This window comes from Cheilinus undulatus, linkage group 9 (assembly GCF_018320785.1).
Source record: "Cheilinus undulatus linkage group 9, ASM1832078v1, whole genome shotgun sequence".
In the NCBI taxonomy this organism is placed as follows: domain Eukaryota; kingdom Metazoa; phylum Chordata; class Actinopteri; order Labriformes; family Labridae; genus Cheilinus; species Cheilinus undulatus.
In genome coordinates, this window is record NC_054873.1 from 3,127,865 (window position 1) to 3,149,982 (window position 22,118).

General features: G+C 41.1%; 1 protein-coding gene across 3 annotated transcripts in view; it reads left to right on the plus strand.

Moving 5' to 3' along the window:
* glg1a (golgi glycoprotein 1a) overlaps positions 1 to 22,109 on the plus strand; it is a 63,412-nt gene extending 41,303 nt beyond the window's left edge. The window contains exons 5-27 of one of the 3 annotated variants that reach the window (XM_041795282.1): positions 663 to 866; positions 1,274 to 1,345; positions 2,100 to 2,286; positions 2,765 to 2,979; positions 3,941 to 4,062; positions 4,638 to 4,739; positions 5,951 to 6,104; positions 6,418 to 6,459; positions 7,015 to 7,239; positions 7,639 to 7,701; positions 9,238 to 9,351; positions 9,762 to 9,850; positions 10,021 to 10,138; positions 10,442 to 10,534; positions 10,717 to 10,854; positions 12,139 to 12,262; positions 13,027 to 13,169; positions 14,481 to 14,582; positions 14,664 to 14,771; positions 16,292 to 16,412; positions 16,910 to 17,016; positions 17,191 to 17,354; positions 17,447 to 22,109. In XM_041795282.1, the coding sequence (XP_041651216.1) occupies positions 663 to 866; positions 1,274 to 1,345; positions 2,100 to 2,286; positions 2,765 to 2,979; positions 3,941 to 4,062; positions 4,638 to 4,739; positions 5,951 to 6,104; positions 6,418 to 6,459; positions 7,015 to 7,239; positions 7,639 to 7,701; positions 9,238 to 9,351; positions 9,762 to 9,850; positions 10,021 to 10,138; positions 10,442 to 10,534; positions 10,717 to 10,854; positions 12,139 to 12,262; positions 13,027 to 13,169; positions 14,481 to 14,582; positions 14,664 to 14,771; positions 16,292 to 16,412; positions 16,910 to 17,016; positions 17,191 to 17,354; positions 17,447 to 17,516 (2,877 nt within the window). In that variant the 3' untranslated portion in view covers positions 17,517 to 22,109. Of the gene's footprint in view, positions 1 to 662; positions 867 to 1,273; positions 1,346 to 2,099; positions 2,287 to 2,764; positions 2,980 to 3,940; positions 4,063 to 4,637; positions 4,740 to 5,950; positions 6,105 to 6,417; positions 6,460 to 7,014; positions 7,240 to 7,638; positions 7,702 to 9,237; positions 9,352 to 9,761; positions 9,851 to 10,020; positions 10,139 to 10,441; positions 10,535 to 10,716; positions 10,855 to 12,138; positions 12,263 to 13,026; positions 13,170 to 14,480; positions 14,583 to 14,663; positions 14,772 to 16,291; positions 16,413 to 16,909; positions 17,017 to 17,190 lie in introns of all 3 variants that reach the window. The other 2 variants (XM_041795284.1, XM_041795283.1) reach the window with 2 other exon arrangements.
* Positions 22,110 to 22,118: the final 9 nt, after the last annotated feature.

Below are 22,118 nucleotides of genomic sequence, written 5' to 3' on the forward strand. Positions count from 1 at the left end.
ACAGCAGTTAGGGTCTGATATCCTCAAAAGCAGACAGATTAGCCAGATTCCATGTGTGTCATTAGTCAAATCCATCTTGCAAAGCTCACATTTGAAATGGTTGAGAATGGACCAACTAATCAGCGTCAACACAGTACAACACAGCAGCTACAGCTGGGTTTAGCTGTGCTCAAAGCTGGTAGTAATGGCTGCCCCCAGTGTAGCGTTTAGCTCAGATGAAGTTTAGTATCGTGGCACTTTTATCACAACTGGACTTTTTGTTTTTATCAAAACCCATGATGCTATGTGTGTCTACTACCTCATTGTGTCTTGTTGCTCTGATTGGCTCATCATAATAGTGATAGAGATAAATTATTTTTTGGGAAAGTTGTATTTATTGTGCCTTTTTTATTATTATAAGCAGCACTTTAAATTTCGTTTGGATCAGCATTATACTGTCTCTATACGACAACAGTGCAACTGTTATGTTTCACAGCTGTAAGTTAAAGTAAAAATGTACTTTTTGAGCCATTCAGGGCCCATAATATGTGAAAAATACTGAAAGGATTCAGATTTGTCACTGGGCTAGAGCTCTTTTATTCCCTCATCTTTTTATTAAGATAACTAGTTATCCTTCCTGATATTTCCCACCGGTAACTTCATGACTCTGCGTCTCTCTGCAGGACATTCACTCCCAGGGCGAAGTGATTGCCTGTCTGGAGAAAGGTTTGGTTCGGGAGGCCGAGGGTCAGCCGGGGGCTCACCAAATCAAAGAGGACTGTAAGAAATCCATCATGAGAGTAGCAGAGCTCTCCTCAGACGACTTCCACCTGGACCGCTACCTGTACTTTGCCTGCAGAGAAGACCGAGAACGCTTCTGTGAAAGTGTAAGAATTTGGATCAGGGTTAAACAAAGCCGTGGAAGGGTTTCATTTAGGGAACTGTGGATAGGAACAGTCAAGAATCTAACTAAAGCAATGTCAATTTTTAGAGAGTTTTAACAAGACAGTTTAGGTTAATATCCATTAAATACAGACCAGAATTGATTTTTTTATTAGCTTGTAACCATCATATTAAAGCAGAAGTTTTGTTCCTTATTAGTGTTCTCCTCTGATGTAACTGTCTTTTAAAGGTCAAACAAGAAAATTGTGATCAGGCAAATCAGTGCCTTCAACATCCAAAGCTAAATCTGACTGTCATGGCTCTTACTTATTACATTATTGAAGGAGGAAGAGACTTTTTTATTATGTTAAAAAAAAAAAAGGTTTTTAATGCTTCTGTGTTTTATTTTCAGACTCTGGCCGGAGAAGGGCGAGTTTACAAATGTCTCTTCAACCACAAGTTTGAGGAAGCCATGTCTGAGAGGGTGAGTCCCTTCACTCCATCTGTAGATGTTTTTTTTTTTTTCGTAATTTCTCATAAATCCTGCAATCTTTGGCACCAACAGGTATTTATTCATTTCCTGTGGTTATGAGATTAAAATATTGATTTGTGGGATAAAGTTGATGGAGTCGTTTTGTCATGCTTAAAGAGAAACAAAAATCCTGCAGCCTCTATTTCCGTATTTGTTGTTGTAATACTGATGTTGTCCACTAGAGGCGGAAGTTGACCGTGCTTTAATCAGGACTCATGGTTTCTTCTCTGTTAGTTTTAACTCAAGGTTTCTTTTTGTTTCTCTATGACATTAAGGTCAATCAGCATTTTTGTCCTTATTTAAGCTAGATGTAGAAGTTTTGTTGAATAAATTTACTTGGGAGAAAGGACATCATAATTTGTTCCTTAGGCTTCAACTGCAGAGGATCAGTTTAAATCAGACTGGGTTTTTTTTGAAAAACATTTCTTTTTCACTTCCCCTTAAAGCGTCTTTCTGATGGTTAACTCTTTGCTGAAAGAGTTCTGAAAAGCCCTAAATATCACCTGAGAATTCCTAATGAGTAGGCCTAAAGAAAAGATTACTGATACTTTTTTTTTTTTTTTTTACAACCATGCATGATTCATCCTAAATTTTAGCTTTAATTTCCCTCTTATTTCTTTAACTGTGTTGTTCTGCCACCCTGGAGTTGAACAGCCCTCCACGTCACACCTCACCCACTTTGACTCCATCTTCTCTTTGTCCTCAGTGTCGCGAGGCGTTGACCACCAGGCAGAAACTGATCGCTCAGGACTACAAGGTCAGCTACTCACTGGCCAAAGCCTGCAAGTCGGACCTGAGGAAGTACCGCTGCAGCGCCGACTCCAACATGCCCCGAGCCCGAGAAGCTCGTCTGTCGTACCTGCTGCTGTGTTTAGAGTCGGCCGTCCACAGAGGTGAGCACATCCACCTCACAGTCAATCCTCAGAACGCTCCACACACTAAAGCCTGTCCTCCACTGAGATACGAGTGAGCCGTAAAGTGGATTATCTGTGACTCAGCTCTCCCATCAGTAATTTATTGATGACTTAGAACAATGAACACTCCACCTGGCAGTCACACGGACCAATCAGATTTAGAGTCTCAGTTTAGTCTGTTCTAACAGAAGGCTGGACCGCAGCTTCTAATGGAGATAATTCGGGGAAAGAGGCAATTAAGTTGCTGCAATGGGTTGCTTTTAACGCTTCTAGAAGCTTAATAAAGTGGGCCAGGCTGATTTACTGCTGCAATTGAGTTTTCAATACTTATGATTTATTATCAATAAATACACCATAAAGATGCAGAGATTTTACAGTTCAAAGATAGGAGAGTTTGTAAATGTGACGTCTCATGTGGGTCGCGTCACTTTAAGTTCCTCTTCAACGTGTGTTTCAGGTCGTGTGGTGAGCGGCGAGTGTCAGGGCGAGATGATGGACTACAGGCGGATGCTGATGGAGGATTTCTCTCTGAGTCCGGAGATCGTGCTGCACTGTCGCAGCGAGATCGAAGGTCACTGCTCCGGTCTGCACCGCAAAGGACGCACGCTGCACTGCCTGATGAGGGTCGGCCGAGGAGACATGGGAGCCATCGACCCCAACTGTCAGAAGGCGGTGAGTCAGCGGGAGGGCAGGCTCAGGGCATGCAGCTCTCCTCTTTTTATTCCCTGTAACTGAGAAAGAAAACCAAACAGTGTGTATGTTAAAGCAGCATCTTAAAAATTCTGTCCTTTTTATTATAACTCTTTTAAGAAACACGAAATGAGGCTGGAAACAGATATTCTGACATTATGTTTATGAAATGTAGTCTCTGTAACACTACTACCCAGGTTTTTCACTTCAGAGTCGAGCTTAAAACATGAAACATGTCGACAGCCAAGGGAAGGCATGACAGCATCTTGTCTGTCCCTGCTTTTTTAACCCTGGTGATTCCCCCGAGACAGCCAATGATTTTCAGAGACATCCACAGCACGACCCTGCTACCCGTACTGACAGTACTCCAGGTTAGCTTTATCCCTACATCCACCCCTTGCTCTTCCCATATACGTGTGGGCTTCATTTTTTCAACAGATTACCCATGCCCCTAGTAATACGCAAGGACATCCAGAGCACGGCTGGGGTTGTGTTAATCCTCCTTCCCCTCTGATAGTCCTCTTTTGGCAGCTTACCTGCTACATCTTTGCCCGCAACTTTTGTCTCAAACATGCCTAAAACTTATGCACAGTAATGTTCATAAGGCCCCATAAAGTCCACAGAGAGACCCTGACCAGGAAGAGAACATTCTTTCTGGTTCTTCTCCTGCATATTTATGGGGCATTTATCCCTTTAGTCATCAAGGAGGACATGGGGTAGAGCCAGACACAGGGATAAGAGAGTAGGGGAGAAAGTAACCAGACTTGAACTGGGTCGAACTGGGTTGAACTGGGTACATGGGGCACGCCTTAAACACTAGGCGATCTGCACCCGTACTTCCAGGTTTTTAAAACTTGAGATCAAATTCTGAGTCGTGGAGCAGCACCTGAAGCTAAAGCTGAACTTTCTGTTTTGTTTATTCTGTTTGTTTTTCCACCCTCAGCTCCAGACTCTGATCCAGGAGGCCGACCCTGGAGCCGACTACCGCATCGACCGAGCGCTCAATGAGGCCTGTGAGTCCGTCATCCAGACCGCCTGCAAACACATCCGCAACGGAGACCCCATGTGAGTCCTTCCTGTGATCGGGGTTTCTATTTTAGTACAGAACTATCCCAGATTTTTGTTCTGGTTTCTAAAACTGAAACTTTCATAACAGACTGTAGACAACCTGACAGAATATCGTTAAAGCAGACTTTAAAAATTCTCCAAACTTTTACAAATTAGAGTTTCAAAGGTGTAGAAGTTTGGGCTGATGATATTTACAACTTTACTTTTGACAGCAGTGGTTGAGGCTCATTACGATGCAGGTGTTTGATTATATATATTAAGACGTTTCGACTGTAATTCTGATTTGTATTTGGCTTGTTTTCAGGTAATGGCTATCTCATTTAGAGTCTAAACTTATTTTTGTTCTCATATCCTGATTTATTTATTGATTCAAAGGCCAAAATCTGAAATTTCAGGAACTTGGATGCAGTTTTTCTAAAGTAAAAAAGTAAATGTAAAGATCTTTCCTCTGTAGCATCTTAACTTCTCTCAGCTAAAGTTAAACTTCTCTCTTGTTATCTCTTAATCATACAACTTTATTATAACTCTATATGATAAAAATGTCTGTGTATGTGATGATTTATCTTCTGTAGGATCCTGTCGTGTCTGATGGAGCATCTGTACACAGAGAAGATGGTGGAGGACTGTGAGCACAGACTGCTGGAGCTGCAGTACTTCATTGCCAGAGACTGGAAGTAAGTAGCCTTGCAAAGCAGATAGATTTGACCATCTGTGGCCAGGAAAATCTATCTTGCAAAGCTCTGATTTGCATTGGTGCTGAACTGAAAAAGGTTCAGACCATTTGGTGTCACCTGAGGACACAAGGTAGTAGCTACGGGTGGGTTTAGTCATACTGAATGCCGTTAGCGATGGCTGCTGCCAGTGCAGCGATTAGCTGGGATGTAGCTGGAGTATAGCAACAGTTTTATCAGAACTAGACCAGATTTCTTTATTAAAACAAGAGCAGAGAGCCACACTGAAAGCTTGTCTTGGCAGAAAAGATGTCTTTGCACATATCCTAACCAGCTTGAGCTTTACTCACGGAGAAGCTCTGCCCTTCACATGCCGTTAGGGCTCAGATTTCAACTGCAGCTGCGCATACTTCACTACCTTCTTTTTCTAGTCGCTCTGATTGGCCCCGAGTGAATGTGACTGGACATTTGTCCAAGTTTTGAAAAGTCCAGCCTTTCCCAAACACTTTCTTTGGGAGGTTTCCCAGATGAATGCGAAATATATCCATGTATTAGAGATATACAAGGTAAAGGAGTCAAAGCTGCTTTATTCTAATCCTTCAGTCTTCTGTTACTAAGTTTAAAAGGAAAACATTAATAGCTGTCAAAACCTCAACTTTTAGCCTAATCACAGTAGAACCAGTTCATCGTACTATGCTGCATTCTTGTTGAAATGTTTTGTAAAACTTGTGTGGAAAAAAATAACTGTTTTAAGAAAATAAATCTGACCTGCCCACTTCTGATAAAAATAAATTACAACAAAAAAAAAAAAAAGATTGGAAAGACTGGAATTTTCCCTTGAAGTCCAAATTAGAACACCAACCAAGAAGAGCCTGACTTTATCTGACTTTAAAGAGTAATTGATTCACATTCATTATTCCTTTTAAACTTCCTTGATCTTGTTCCTTCTTCCCTTCTTTGCCCTTTTTCAAACAATGTCCCTTTAAAAGAAAATAGTCCTTGACTATAATAAAAATATTGAAATGTTTGTCGGTTTCATTTCTGTTTCTTCCTCTCTGAGGAGCTAACTCCTTTTTTGTTTAGACTAGCAGACTTAAAATGTGACATGAACGTAGTAGAGTTAATGTTTTTAGATGAATCGTGTAGAATCTCTCCATCATCTCTGGGGTTACTGAAATCTGCAGGTAGTAACAGGGGCTCTTGTTGTTCCACAGGTTGGACCCCATCTTGTATAAAAAATGTCAGGGCGACGCCGCGCGGCTCTGCCACACCCACGGCTGGAACGAGACGAGTGAGATGATGCCGCCTGGCGCCATTTTCTCCTGCCTGTACCGGCACGCCTACCGCTCTGTGGAGCAGGGACGGAGGGTGAGTGTCTCTGAATTTACCAACCTGACACTTTTACTCTCCATCCCTGGAATATTTGTAATCGGATGTCTAAACTCCTAAAGAATTGATGCATTTAAACCTCCACTGTCTGGATTAGCATTATTTGTAGCTCACAACATCTAGACTGTAAAACACCGAGGATATGAATACATAGATACCACCTGGTATTATTTAGATAATTTCACATAAACCCAAAAACTACCAGGGTGTAAATGATGATCCCTTTAAAACTGAGTTTCTGCTGAGCCAGAGCACAATCCACTGTTGTTCTCACTAAAAAATATCCTCGCAGCTCCCCGGTGGAGCGTCCTCAGCAGAAAACCAGCGAGTGACTGTGAGTATGTCCTGCTGCTGAGCTCACGATGATCCTGATGATCAAAAACACAACATATCTGTCACTGTGACCGTTGGTTCAAGGGACAAATGATTGCTGACAGTAATTCTTATTTTATTGATGCATGTGGGAAATAATTGAAGAGTAATCTATGAAAAGAAGTGATGCCAAGAATCAGCGTGAAACGAAAATGATAATAAATGTTGATCAACTGGAGTGAAATTAAGATCTCTGTAAATTCAGATTTTGTTGTCCTGAAGCTGATACTCCACCAAAATCTTCCTTTTGTAAGTTTCTGCTCATGCTAAAGTTAGCTTTGTTTGCAAAGTTCATCCTTCATTTAAGGTAACTGATATACTATTGGCATGTTTGTGAGAAAACAGACTTCAGATAAAATGTTAATGCACTTTGATTTACCCCTCTTCCTCCCTACTGTAAATCACATCAATCAGAGCTGTTAATGAATGGCTAAACATGAGAATCCAAAGTGAAGTATCAGCTAAAGGTCTGATTCTGACCATTAATAGTTAAGGTGTTTACATTCCTGCCCTGCAGCTCTCCAGAGACTGTAAAGTGGAGGTGCAGAGGATTCTCCACCAGAGGGCACTGGACGTGAAGCTGGACCCTGAGCTGCAGAGACGCTGCATGACTGACCTGGGAAAGTGGTGCAGCGAGAAGACGGAGGCAGGCCAGGAGCTGGAGTGTCTGCAGGATCACCTGGAGGATCTGGTGTCAGACTGCAGAGACGTGGTGGGGAACCTGACCGAGCTGGAGTCGGAGGTAACACCACACCTGCTGTTAATGCTACCCAGAATGCAACACTTTAGAATTGGTCTACAAGGACCAAAATCATGGATTTTAGATTTCTTTTTAACTATATAAGGCGCCAAAAATAGAGCGACATGCAGAGAATATCAGAGTGTCAAGACGACTCGTTAAAAGATTTTCAAGGAATATGACTCATGTAATGTTAAGAAATATTAAAAAATTATTCTGTTTAACATTTCAAACAATATTCTAATTTATGTTTTTCTCTGCTTCTTAGGGGTTTCATCTGTAGATTTTCTAAGATTCAATAGCCAATGCTTGTGCTAGTTCTAATGTGGATCCTAATAAAGAATGATAAAAAAACTAATTGAACTTAATTTTTTGTACTAAAATTGTCTGCACTGCTTTTAGGATATTCAGATCGAAGCGCTGCTGATGAGAGCCTGTGAGCCCGTCATCCAGTCCCACTGCCACGTAAGTCTGCACTGAGAGATTAAAATACAGTTTGACATTTTATAGTAAACTTTATACATGGAGCTATGTGTCCTTGTTCCGTTGTTTTTGGGGGGTGGGGGGGTTTCTCTTTCGTTCAATTTAAAAGAAACACTGGAAATGTGTACTGTAAGCATATTGAAACTCTGTGCTTGTGTATTTCCAAATAAGAATTATTCTACAAAAAAAAAAAAATACAGTCTGACCAGAAATAATGGAAGAATTTCAAATATTTCTCGGCTTATTTTTGGTTTTACAGCCTGATTCTGCAGACATTTAAATTCATTTTTCTCTCATTAAGCTACACTCAGTACCCTATCAGGACCTTGTGATGACAGAATTTTTAGAAATTTGTGCAAATTTATTGAAAATAAATAAGCATTCAGACTGCCTTTGGCAGCAATTACAACCTCAAGTCTTGATGAATATGATGCTGCAAGCTTTGCACACCTGGATTGGGGGATTTTCTGCCATCCTTCTTGGTCAATCCTCTCAAACTCTGAAGATGAACCTTTGGCACAGTCATATGCTACAGACATTAAAATACTAACAATAATAATTTAGTAATAGTAATACTAATAATAATAACTTTATTTGTATAGCGACTTTCAAAACAAAGATTTACAAAGTGCTTTGACAATAAGCAGACCTCATGATGTCTATGTACCTCGCTCCATTCAGCTTTGCCTCAACCCTGACCAGTCACCACTGGTTTACGCTGCTGCTGAGAAGCACCCCACATCATGATGCTGCCACCACCGTACTTCACTGATGGGATGGTTGTCCTTCAGACAAAATGTTTAGAATTAAGGCCAGACAGTTCAATCTTGGTTCCATCAGATCAGAGAGTCTTGTTTGTCACAGTGTGGTAGCATTTTTGTGTACTTTAGTTTCTCCAGCGTTTAAATGCATGCTGGGAAATTCATAGTAAAATTGGCAAATAGTTCTCTTACCCACATTGTGTTTTTTGCATTTTTATTAAAAAATTCTCAATTGATATGGGCTCCAAAACTGCACTCCATTCTTTTTGTTTTGTTTAAAAGGTCCTTAACTGTTAAAGCCTAAAAATTATATCTGTATGAGGAAGCTGAAATTCAGTGAAAGGCAAGGCCTTAGGGGCTTGCTGCTTTTACTTTTTATTCCTATCCTGAGGCATGCTCTGGAGAGATCTTGAATCCGTATTGTTAAGGATCTTAGTTGTGCAGTCCAAGTATAGTATCTTAGATTTGGAAGTTTGACAAATTAGGTATTTTGATATCACTCCTCTATGCCTTGATTTGCATTTCTTTGCCGTGATGTCACGCCACCTGCAAACAGCTTATACGAATAAATATTTTTATACTGAGAATAACCAGGTATAATTAATGCGTTTTGCACCCCGAAACACTGGTGACTCAACAGTGGCAGCAGCTTTCACAACAAACCCTGAGACGATGGTGTCCCTCCACTTTTCTCTTTACTTAGAATGTCCTACATTAACCCTTAGTTTCCCTTTCCCCCTCTTTTTTTGTCTCTTAGGAGGTTGCTGATAATCAGATCGACACCGGTGATCTGATGGAGTGTTTGGTTCAGAACAAACATCAGAAAGAGATGAACGAGAAATGTTTAGTGGGAGTGACACACTTCCAGCTGGTGAGAAGAAAAACACAAATAACACCGTGTCCTGGCTGCATCACATGCTCAATTTCTACATCAGTTAAATGTTTAATTCTCTGCCCTGTGAATTTAAGGCACCAGCTTTAAAAAACATGACATCTCGTGCTTTTATTTTAAAAGCAGTTAACAGAAGTGTGCTCCTTTGAACTGAATAGTTTTGCATATTCCATATTGCATAAAACAGGGAGTCACGTTGTGCTGCATTGAGCTGTGTAGCTCACCGACTGTCAGGATACCACAACAGGAATTAGTGCAATCAAGCTGATGTTGAAATTGACTATTTCTTGCATCAGGTGCCATTAAGACACGCTTGCAGTGAACATGAAACCTGAAAATATTCTGAAAGCTTTACTAACCAGCTGCTCTATTTGTCTTCCTGCCTTCAGATCCAGATCAAAGATTTCCGTTTCTCCTACAAGTTTAAGACGGCCTGTAAGGAGGACGTCCTCAAGCTGTGTCCAAACATCAAGAAGAAGTAAGCCACACATAATCACAGACAGCTGAAGGCAAAATATTCTCCCTGGATTCATTTAAGGGTCACATACTGTGGTTATGAAAGAAAACACTTCTGTTTCATCAACAAACAGACTTCTGTAGGGATAAAATCAGACAGGGTGAGTAACTTCTGGTCTTTCTGTCTCTCAGGGTCGATGTCGTGATCTGCCTCAGCACCACAGTGAGGAACGACACCTTGCAGGATGCCAAGGAGCAGCGAGTGTCCGTCAAGTGTCGCAAGCAGCTGAGAGTCGAGGAGGTGGAGATGGTACGCCAAGACATAAAGAGTCACAGAATGAAAAAACAGATTCTGTTTCTATATCAGATTAATTGTTTAGTTGGAGTCAGTATACTTGATGTAAAAACCCTGCAAACAGCAGAGTGATTAACGTATCTTTAATTTTGTAAAACCTCAGCATCCAATCAGCAAAGGCCTCCCCTCTTCTTATCTGAGCTCAGATGTTTTATCTCCCCTCTTAGTCTCTCTGAGTTTATTCTTTCTCGCCTGCACGGATTAAAAAGTTTTCTCTGCACTCTGTAAATCCACCTAATCCTTCCTGAATCTCTGCAGTCGGAGGACATCCGCCTGGAGCCCGAGCTGTACGACTCGTGTAAGCAGGACATCAACAGGCTGTGCCAAAACGTGGCCTTTGGAAACGCACAGGTCAGCATTTTCACAAAAATACGATGAAAAGGGCAGATTTCAGCTTCACAAGCTGCTTTCAGTGCAAAAGCTGTTTACATTTGTAAATATGGATTTGCTTTTGCGACAGTGGTTTCACTTTGGTTTGAATAATATTTTCTGCTTCACAGACGTTTATTTTGTTCTTATCTCTGTGTTTGTAGGTGATCGAGTGTCTGAAGGAGAACAAACAGCATCTGACTCAGCGCTGCCACCAGAGGATCTTCAAGCTGCAGGAGGTGGAGATGGTTGATCCTGAACTGGACTACCAGCTGATGAGAGTGTGCAAGCACATGATCCGGGTAGGCTGATAGAACCAGCATCACATGACCACCTTTTTATCAATATCTGATCAGAGGTCTGCTGCACAGCTACGCTAAAGTTTATCTGAAGTTCCTGAACCAAACCCCACCTGTGGACCAGGTGGTTTGTTAGTTTGTGTCATTGTTTGGTTGTCATGGAGACGTGAATTTCCTCTTAACCTGAGCATTGAAGTTCCAATCTTGGATACAGAGAGTTTTTGTACTCGGTGTTTATGCCTGAAATATTCTAGGTGCAAAACTATGATGCTGTGGTGGATACATGTCTTCAAAAAGTCCTGATATGGCTTAGCTACTTTTCAAAATGAACAAACCCCAAATTCAGAAAAACTGGGATATTGTATGGTGGTTAAGTGAGGTAAATTAAAGTCATGAAACTGCCTGAACCAGCCTGCCAGATAACATACTGTTTGGGCTTTTCCACAGTGACTTTAGGCTGCGCAGAGCAAAACCATTTCAGGCTGATTTACATTTCCATCATCAGCCGCGCCAGGCAAGACTGCACCAAGAATGCTCTGGCTCTGGAGTGACGTCGAAGCGGCTCACAGGGTGCTTCTGATAAATTTTCATCCTGGGGGAGGGTTTCTTTAGGGGTACCTCTGCCTGGACTGACTTCAGTGGTCTAATGTCAGCATTCACTGTGTGACTGAAACGTTAGCAGTGGTTCTCAAAGTGGGCCATGGGCCCCCCAAGGGGGCGTGGCACAGCAAGGCTATGCAACACCAGCAACAGGTGCAATTCATTGATGTCACATCAGATTCAACCATGCAGTTGTGGTTCTAGTCCAAGGCCCTGTCTGCATCTTGGATTGGAGTACCCCTGCTTTGCAGGAGAGTCCTGGCCACACTGCTCCCTTTTGCAACTTCCTACCAGTGTGAGAGGTTTTTCTGCTTGTCTCAGTCAAGACAAAAAATGTCAAAGCTGTTGATTGAAAATTTACTGACAATTGCAGTCTCACTTGACATTTATGTGCTCACACTGTGGTCCGATTGTCGGCCTGAGTTCTCACACTGACGACTGAAATCAGGTGGGACCAGATGTAGCAACAGGATTATGACTTTATCTGTACCCACTTATACAACATTTAAACTATTTCCCTTCTTCTAGACAACTAAATTCTAGACTTTTTAGAAATAAGACGTGGAGATTTTATTTTCTTTGTTTTAATTCCAGAAATGATGAAAGTTCTCTTAGTCTGATGTTAAGCGTGTGCAGCTCTACAGTGTCATGTTTGCTCATGTTTGTACATCTGTCTGTGTTTTTCAGCGTTTCTGCACAGAGTCGGAGGGGAAGAACATCCTTCAGTGTCTGAAACAGAACAAGAACAGCGAGCTGATGGACCCTAAATGTAAACAGATGATCACCAAGAGGCAGATCACACAGAACACAGGTAACATAACATGCATTCATGCATTCACAGGTCCAGTGATGTTTAAACCCCAGGTATTTACCCCTGTGACATCTTACCTCTGCTAACAATAAAGCAACATTGGTTCAGGTTAAACAGAGGAGATGTTCAGTACAAGAACAGGAAGGCAAGCACCAAATGTGCAGACAAGATTCAATTTAGGAATTAAAAAGAAACATTTGTTTGATAAGGTAGTTAAAGTTATAAGTTAATGAAGCTCAGTGTTGATTCATGCAGGACACATGGTCATATGTCCAGCTGTGATCAGCTGATCCCAATTATCACCTCCCAGCTCCCACAGCCAATCACAGGTCTTTCTGTCAACACAGCCCTGTATTTAAATATGACATACTTCTCACTGCTGCTGGCAAAGCTTCACCTCCTCCACCCCAGCCTCCTCCTTTATAGCATAAAGCTGATGCACCCTCATAATCAGATTCATGCTACTACGGATTAATTGCCTTTGAGGTAATTTATTGTATTCAGTACACATTGTCATGGGTTTCTGTCATTGCTATGTAAGAAAAATGTAAAATGTCACATCAGTGGAGATAAAACAAAGAGAAGAATGAAAACAGATGAATGGCTATCTAGGATTTTTGTTTTTGTTGCAATGTTAACATGCCAGTTACTGGTATAATGTGATTTTTACTTTTTATCTAAATTTAAAATTCTGGTGTTGTGACAGCACTAAAGATTTGACAGCACTGCCACATGTTTACCTGTCCTCATGTCTCTGTGTCCAGACTACAGGTTAAACCCGGTCCTAAGGAAGGCGTGCAAAGCCGACATCCCAAAGTTCTGTCAGCAGATCCTGAACAAGGCGACAGCGGACAGCGAGCTGGAGGGTCAGGTCATCGCCTGCCTTAAACTCAAATACGCTGACCAGGTGAGACTCAGTGAGCATCCCAGCTGTCATACAATCTGATACACTGACAGCGTGTTAGTGAAGAGAGTTAGACCTCAGAATCTTTTATTCTCCATGTGGTGTACGGTCAAGATGTCCCATTAGGATCCAGACTTCATTTAATTTTGGACCAGCGTTTCTGTTTGAACAAGTACTGAACACTGATACTATATTTAAAACTGTGTAGATTTTCTTTATTCATGATATTGTGCATCCATCCATCCATCCATCCATCTTTCGCTTATCCGGGGCTGGGTTGCGGGGTAGCAGGTTAAGCAAGTCCACCCATACGTCCCTTTCCCCAGCGACACTTCCTTCTGGGGGATCCCAAGGCACTCTCAGACCAGACAGGATATATAATCCCTCCAGCGCATTCTGGGTCTTCCCCGAGGTCTCCTCCCAGATGGATGTGCCTGGAATACCTCCGGGGGTGTCCAAGGGGCATCCTGATCAGATACCCGAACCACCTCAACTGGCTCCTTTCAATGTGAAGGAGCAGAGGCTCTACTTCGAGATCCTTCCAGTTGTCTGAGCTCCATACCCTATCTCTAAGGCTGAGCCGAGCCACCCTCTGGAGAAAATTTGTGATATGATGATTTAACTTATGCAGCCTTTGAACATTAATAGTGTTAATTTCTTTCAAAATGTACCATTTTACTTACATTTGTGCTAATCAATTTAATGTGCACAGTTTTTTCATGCATTTATTTTATTAGCTGCACAGCTCTCTTATCTTTACATTTTTAACTTGCGCGGCTCTATTTGCATTTACAGTTCTATTTTTTTCTTGTGCAGTTTTTCTTATTTACAGTACTATATTTTTTAAAAGCTCCTTTCTTGAATTTTAGCTGCACATATGAATTCAAAAATGTCTTTTTGACTGGTATCATTCCTTTAAAATTGACAAACAAAATGTAATTGAGGAGAACTTCTTGCAGCCCACATGCTTTACCTTTACAGCCCACTAGGCGGGGATATGACCCCCACTTGGGGTTAGGAATGTAGAAGATCACAAGGATCCAAAGAGTAACATGAATTGGATCAGTATTATTGGGTGTAAATGTTGACCATGCTCAATTTTTGGCTTTGACATCATTTCAGATCAGTTTTATTGACATTTTCTTTTTGAATTGATGTTGATGTTTGATTTTGGTCATCTTTTTGACTTTCTTCTACTTGTGCTGCACAACAATCTCACATGTGTAGAAGCTTCAAGTCCATTGGTGTCTGGATATGAGGCTTGAGTCTTTGGAAGTTGTTTTCAAGCCTTTTTCTGCATCTGTGTTGTGACAGCGTTTGTCTCCAGACTGCGAGGATCAGATCCGGGTCATCCTGCAGGAGTCAGCGCTCGACTACAGACTGGACCCTCAGCTGCAGCTCCACTGCACTCAGGAGGTCAGAACATTTCTGCTTTATCACTAAACTGCCCCTTCATCACTGTGAGAATGAGAATGAACCAACTGTGTTTGTGTTTAGATTTCCACGCTGTGTCCTGAGGAGGCGGCGGCTCAGGAGCAGACCGGTCAGGTGGAGGAGTGTCTGAAGGTGAACCTGCTGAAGATCAAACAGGAAGCTTGTAAGAAGGTAAACAAAGTCACTGCTGAGGGGATCAAATATCCTGGATTTACATCTGTACAGCTGCTGATTGAGATTAATTCTACTACACTGTAGTTTTCTTTCAGTTGCAGCCAAATAATTTAATCCGAGTTCAAATAAAGAGAAGTTTGCATTAAAAAGAAGATAGTGAATTAAGGATCCAGTGACTTCTTAAAATATTTAAATTTGATTTTTAAAACTGAAGGTAAACTAAAGTCTGATATTTTAGATATTTAACTTTTGAAGGCCTCAAATTAAGTCTGAGTCGTGTGAATGAATGAGACGGTTCATGCCATTTATGAATTATCATTATTTACATTCTCTTTCTCAAAACCTTCCCAACAATTCAATGAAACTTACAGAAAATATCTCCAGTAAAACAAATTCACTGAAATTTCCATGAACACTGAATGGCAAATTCCTCCAAAATATCCAAAAAACTTTCAAAGTTTCCAAGAAAATGCAAAAGAAAAGGTGGATAAAAAATCAACAAAAAATTCCCCCCAAACTTTTAAACAGACTCTCCAAAATATGCAAACATTTTTCCAAAGTTCTCATGATATTCTTGGAAATTTCTAAGCAAATAGTGTTTAATTCCTGTTAAAGGCCTGAAAATTTAACTGTGAAGTCTCCCACCATTTGAAGCAAATTTCTTTACCTTCACTTAACATTCTGAGCAATATCTCAGAAAGTGAAATAGCAGAAAGTATTACGCTGTTGTAGAAAAACCAAAATGTAATGTCCTCATATGTACATGTAGGATCTTCGTGGGTACAAAATAAAGAATACAGGAAAAGGTGCAAACAAAGATTATGAGACTGTTTAAAGGCAAGAAAGCTTTTTATCTGTAAAATCAGGGATTAAGAGAAAAAAAAAGCTGTGGAGGTGAACTCAAAATCTGAAAAGTGATGCGAAAGGATTTAGATTTTTTTTTAATTCTGTTTTAAAATGGTCTCAAAAGATTTCAATTTAACTGTAAAAAGTGTGCAGAAAACCGGCAGACGTACTTTACAATATTTCACTCATCTCTTGACATAGGCATGGATTTTTCCAGTATAAACGCCTTAACAATGTCTCGTTCTACTTCCTGCTTTGTATCATCATTGCCTTCTTTTGCCCCCCCTTCTGTCCTCTTTGCCTGACCATATCCTTCTTCTCTGTATTTCCACCCTTTGAAATGTTAATGTTTATGTAAAAATGCCTTTAAGCTGTCTTTTTAACTCACTTTTACTTTAAATAGTTTTACTGTAAAGAAAAGTTATAGTTCAACAACCTTTTACCTCATATGCACCTTTGCATTGTTTGAATGTAAGCTGTCCTGTCTAACTAAAGGCACCTTTACAGAATTAATCCCTCTCACAGCATCCTCCTTCTCTGTGCAACTCCACCATGAGTGACACAGGCCTGTCCACTGAGAGCAAAGCTAACCAGAGCCTAACTCCTCCATTGTGTGAGCATACCCACTTAATAAAGCAGACTCTGATTCTCATCTTCTCCTCACCCTATAGGAGGTCCTGAACATGCTGAAGGAGAGTAAAGCAGACATCTTTGTCGACCCTGTCCTCCACACAGCCTGCGCTCTGGACATCAAACACCAGTGTGCAGCCATCCCACCTGGCAGGGGGCGCCGTAAGTTTGTGTTTACGTTAAAGAAACTTCTTCAGGGGTGGGATAGTTGGGTGTGATTATCAGTGCTGCTTGCAGCCGTAGTTCTCTCTGGATCTGCTTCTTCATGTGTCAGAACAGCAGGTTTTCACAGGGAAGAAAGGATTGCAAGTCAAAGTAAATGTGGCTTCAAAATTAGAAATACAGCGAATAAATATCAGGGACAAACAAATAAGACAGCTTTTAATATATTAAAAAACAATTTTATACCTAGCCTAGTCAGATTTGAGGTGGTTAAGCCCCACTTTAAATCTAACAAGCACCAATGCTTTGCAAAAACTGGTGTTAGTTTCACTTTGATTGTGTCTTAAAATGCCTGAGCCAATTTAAAAAGTGCACAGCAGCCCCGTTTTTTTCTTTGAGTGGTATATAATGCTTTGTTTTAATGTTTTAAGACAGTAGACAACCATTTCATGCAAACATTGAAAATGATTTTCACTCGTGTTGTTTTGTCTCCTCAGAGATGTCATGTCTGATGGAAGCTCTGCAGGATAAACGTGTTCGCCTGCAGCCGGAGTGCAAGAAGAGACTTCAGGATCGCATCGACATGTGGAGCTATGCTGCCAGGGTACGTCGACCACAACATCAACACCTGTCAGATAAAAAAAAAAAAAACCTGAACACAGAGGGAAACCACAGAGGGGACAAGCGCTGAACTCACAGATCAGATCAGTCTCCACCCGAGGAGGAGTGTCAGCTAAAGTGTTTCGACTAAAGTCTCTCCCATCTCTTGTCCCGTCAGGTTGCTCCTGCTGAGGGGTTCTCGGATCTTGCTGCACAGGTGATGACGTCACCGTCCAAGAACTACATCCTGACTGTGATTGGAGCGGGCGTGGCACTGCTCTTCCTGATGGGGCTGCTCTGCGGCAGATTCACCAAACGTGTCACTCAGGAGCTGAAGGACAGGTAGACCCCACCAACTCCAGGGTCAGGACACGACCACAGCTGACAAAGAAAAACCTCCCCCATGGTCTGATTCTCCTCCCCTCTCCTCATAGAACACGTCCCCCCCAACGCCGGAATGACATTACCCACAGTCTTGCAGGAGGAGGTGGGCTTTACCAGTGACTCATCTGCCCACTTTTCTTCTTCATTTCTTTTTCTTCTCCTCCTGCTGTTTTACCAACACTCATCAGATGCAGATGCAGTACTTTTCTGCCTTTTACCCTCTCTGCCCCCCGCTGTGAGGAGAGGGGAGGAAGGCGGAGGGCCGGTGAGGTTTTTGGGGGTCAAAGGTAAACAAAGGGGGGAGACGAGGGAGGAAAATGAGAGCTTCTAAAGTGTAAATGTGTAGAAATGGGAGGGGAAATGCTCATGTATAGAGCGGTTTAATGACTCCAGTATTTGAATGATGACAACGTGAGTGAGTGAGCGAGCGAGTGAGAGGGTGAATGCGAGTGTGATCTATCTTTCTACCACCTTACTGTCTCGTTTGTCCTCCTGCTAAAGCGGTTTTCAAGGGTTCGTTTGACTCTGGATATATGCTTCGTTTTTTGTTGCTGATGTGTGTTTGATTTTATCGCCATGGGACTGCCAGGCGGGCGGTGCCAACCAGCCAGCCCTCCGCTCCACAAACACAAACACTCCCAGAAAGCTCTGCACGTCAAGTAGGGATGGAGATCGAAACCCGGTTCAACAATAAGCGGGTTCTAAAAGCCTGAAAATCAAGATTTGTGTTTATCGATACTGCTATCTAAAGTTCCTTGCACATGGTGGCAGACTCAACTGTGGAGAACTCCCTTTGGAGGCCAAGAAGTAATTTCTACATAAGAAACAACCAAAAATGACATGCTTTAGCTGTTAACAACTATGCCAAGTGTTCAAAGTGCAACAAAATACTTGACTCTTAAGTTACTTTTGTGCCCTGAAAGTAGTGAAATATTCAGGCAAAATAAAGAGGGTTTTAAAAACTCACATAGAAACGGCAAGAGGCAGGAATGTAAAAAACCCTCCGTCCAAAACCTGGATAAGAGATGACACACTGCTATCCACAAAGTGGTCAGGTTTGGTTCAGTCCAGTTTTGTCCAGTCCAGTTTTGTCCTGGTTTAGCTCATTAAACCCTGATCTTAGCCGTGCTTCCTCAGCTGATGTCTGTCTCACCAACCTTCAGCCTCTGTTGTGACCAGAAATCTGTCTCTGTTAAGAGATTCAGATCATTTGGTTGATCTCGATACAGCTGATTGTTCTTCATTTGGTTCCAGTTTGGCTTTAAATGTGGATTAAATAACAGCAAAGTATGGAGGAAAGGAAACTGGCACTCAAACGGCGGCTAGCTTCGGGGCTAAAATAAAAGAGCCTAGCACAGGCTAGTCTGTGAAACTCTCTTCATCCCTTCGTCTCTTACCCCACAAGGTTTATTCAGTTGATAGTACATTACCTTTGAATTTACCTTTGAGGTCAGCTAACCTCTTTACTCAGAACAAGACTCTTGTCTCCCTTCATCTGGATAGACAACACCAGACTCAAGGAGGTCTACAGGACGGAATAAAATGAGGTCTTGATCACCTCCATTTCAGGTAAATCCTGTTTTTTACTGTATAAAAAATCCTGTTTTATTTAGTGTAGGGATTGTACCCGGTTTTGTAGAAATTTTCTGATGGTAACTGCAGTGTGCAGGTCCATTTAGAGCTCCGTTCCCATTCATTTCTAATTGCTTTCCCCCACTTCTGCTTATACCAGGACAGGATTCCTTTACACTGATTTCTTGGTGATATTTCCTGGACAGACAGAAAATATAAAGTGCAAAAAATTGCGGTCACTGCCGAGAAAAGTGGAAGTCAACTTTCGCAACCTAGCAGCAATAAACGCTGGTGAGTTGCGCCCTGAAAATAAAGTTGCGGGCGGTGCCAGCACAGAAAAACAGCAGCCATTGTTGTTTTATCTATGGCCATTTAAACCTCTGAAAAGTTGCTCCGAAGTGTTGATAGCAGTATGGATAAGGTCTCAGGTTGTTGAGCAGTATCAGTAAGGGTGTCAAAGCTGAACGGTCTCCATCTTTTCCCACATGGGAGCTATTTTAGTATTCTTATCATGTCATCTTTCCTCTTCTCTCTCATTATTTTTATGCAGTTTCCAACCTGTGCCATAAACACACCACTCTTAAAGGCGTAACACTCGCCATCTTGCTGTTTCCCGTCATGCTGTTTTTTAAAAAATTTTTCTAACCTAGAGAGGCTGTTTTCAGGCTGGTTGGTACGTTAAAGCTCAAACAATGCAGGAGAGAAAAAAAAACAAATAACAGAAATGAAAAGATTCTAGATTATTATAGAGATGTGAACATTTTTGTGTAAAGATGATACTGGAATCATTGCACATTTTTGGTTCTTTTTTTATATCTATAAATATATATATATTGTTTTGTCATAGCCTTATTTATTTGTTTACTAATGGTCAAAGTCTTTTTTTCTATGATTTGAATGTTCTCTGGTTGCCTTTTTCTTCAGCAAGCGAGCGTCCCTCTTTCCTGTCGGAGGAGGGTTGGGGAGGGGGTGTAGGCAGAGAAAGTTCAGCCTCCTCTGAGCAACGACCTGCTACGCGGAAGTTTTTATGCACGGACGTTAACGGAACATTTGATCAACTGTTATCACATTGATGTGGCGATATGAATCCGGCCAGATTGGTGTCTGAGTGTGGAACTAGTAAAAGCCAAACAGTAGTGATAACACAGCACCATGTGCGGGATAATTTCTTGTATTAATTGTCAAAAAAACTGCAGGCAAACTTCTGCACACGGTCTTATAAAACACCGCCCATGTATTCATAGCTTTCTCACGGAGTTATTGCCCAACTGGATGTGCTAACTGATGAGGAGAGCTTATACTTCAACAAAAACCCAAGAACCCAAAGAGGAGTGAATAACAGCTGTTAGATGCTCCTCTGTATCTGTAGGTTCTTCTGACTTCTCCTAATCCTGCATCAAATGTTAGCTTCATCAAAGTATGACTGTTTTTTAACATTACAGCACCAGAACACTGACTTACAGCTGATAGTCATCTTCAGAGCAGCATTAGCTAATGTCTACTAGTAGGAATGTAAGGGTATCAGAATCTCACGGTACGATAATACCTCATCGTTGGAGCCTCTATAATCTCAAAAACTTTCTCCCTCGCCAAGTATGATGGGCAAACACGGGCTGATGCCTACTGTAGTTCCTACTTCCCTTTGCTTTGTTTCACTTAAAAAAAAACAAAAAACAAAACACTTTTTACCCTAAAGACCTGTTGTCTGAAATGTTGCATGTCCACGGCTGTATTAAGACACTCCTGTCTTCAGTACTGAAAAATGAACGCTACCCTTGTGCCCCTATTAACTAGCTGATGTTTTCTAATATGCTCTCACCTATGTGTTAATGATGGAGACTGTTATCTCCCCTGACAGCAGCATTATTGACCCAAACACTAAATACACCCCACTGTCTCTGCAGTGTAAGGAGAAGGATTCTTTACTGTGGTTATACCGGTATGTAAACATCACTAAAGCTAATTCCTGGCTGGGACTTTCTGATTTTAGTGATTTAGACAGTATCCCTGTGATGTAGAAGTAACCAAAGTGACAAAAACTTTCAGTTTAAATGAGTATCTCTGGTTTAAAAATGTGTTGTTAGAGAATTAAATATCCGGTGCTGCAGCTCCACGAGGTGGTCAACAGTAGCGTCTGCAGTCCTCAGCTCTATTTAACCCTCCAAATGTCTATGCTGGTCATTCAGTCTGAGTGTTTAAATCTAAAGAATGAAAGCTTTGGATTTGTGCAGAAGTTGCTTGGAAGTTTTGATGGCTGTCTTTTGAAGAAGGTGTTTTCATTGTGTTGACAAGATATTGAGAAATCTGACAATATTTGTGGTAAGTTTAACCACAAATTAATAGCTGGTTATTTTTCTCCGGGTGCATTCTCTGTCTGCACATCTTACTCAGATATTCCTGTTGTGTAAACACTGTGTGACCTGAAATTTGCATTCAAAGTATCATCTGGATCTTCAGTTTGCAAATCCAGAAGAAGACGTTGGCAACATTTCATTTTTTATTCTTCGTCTTCTTCATGCTTTTCTTGATAATGCTACTGAGCATTTTTGCTAACATTTCAACCCACCTCTTAATCATCTTTAATTGAGTTTTATTTAAGATGAGTAAAACTAAAAATGCTGTGACTAAAACTTCCTAGTTTCTACATCTATGCAGCACGCTTTGCAGATAATATTCTGCTACAGAGGCAGGATTGGGAGAGAAATGTTTTGATGTATGGGTACTGTTAGTGCAAACACTTTGCAGTATTGTGATTGTAAATGCACCTAAAATTTTCTTATTTAGCTGAAACTTGAAATGGATTTCTGCACTGCAAAAGCATCAATCTTAGTGAGTGTATTTGTGTAGTTTCTAGATTAAAATTAGATGTTTTATTGACCAAAACTGGACTAAATGTTTTTAATTTCATCACCTAAAACAAGTCGACTAAACCTTAAAAGCATTTTAAGCTAAAGACTGAGACTAGATTCAAGACAGCTGCCAAAATTAACACTGCAGACTGGTTTTAATTTGGCAGCTATTAATTTTAGTCTTAGTTTTAGTCTTTAAATGAAATGCATTTTAGTTTTTAGTCACACTTTAGTCATTTCTATCCTTTTTAGATTTGGTCTAGTTTTAGTTGACGAAAACTCAAAACATTTAGTCTAGTTT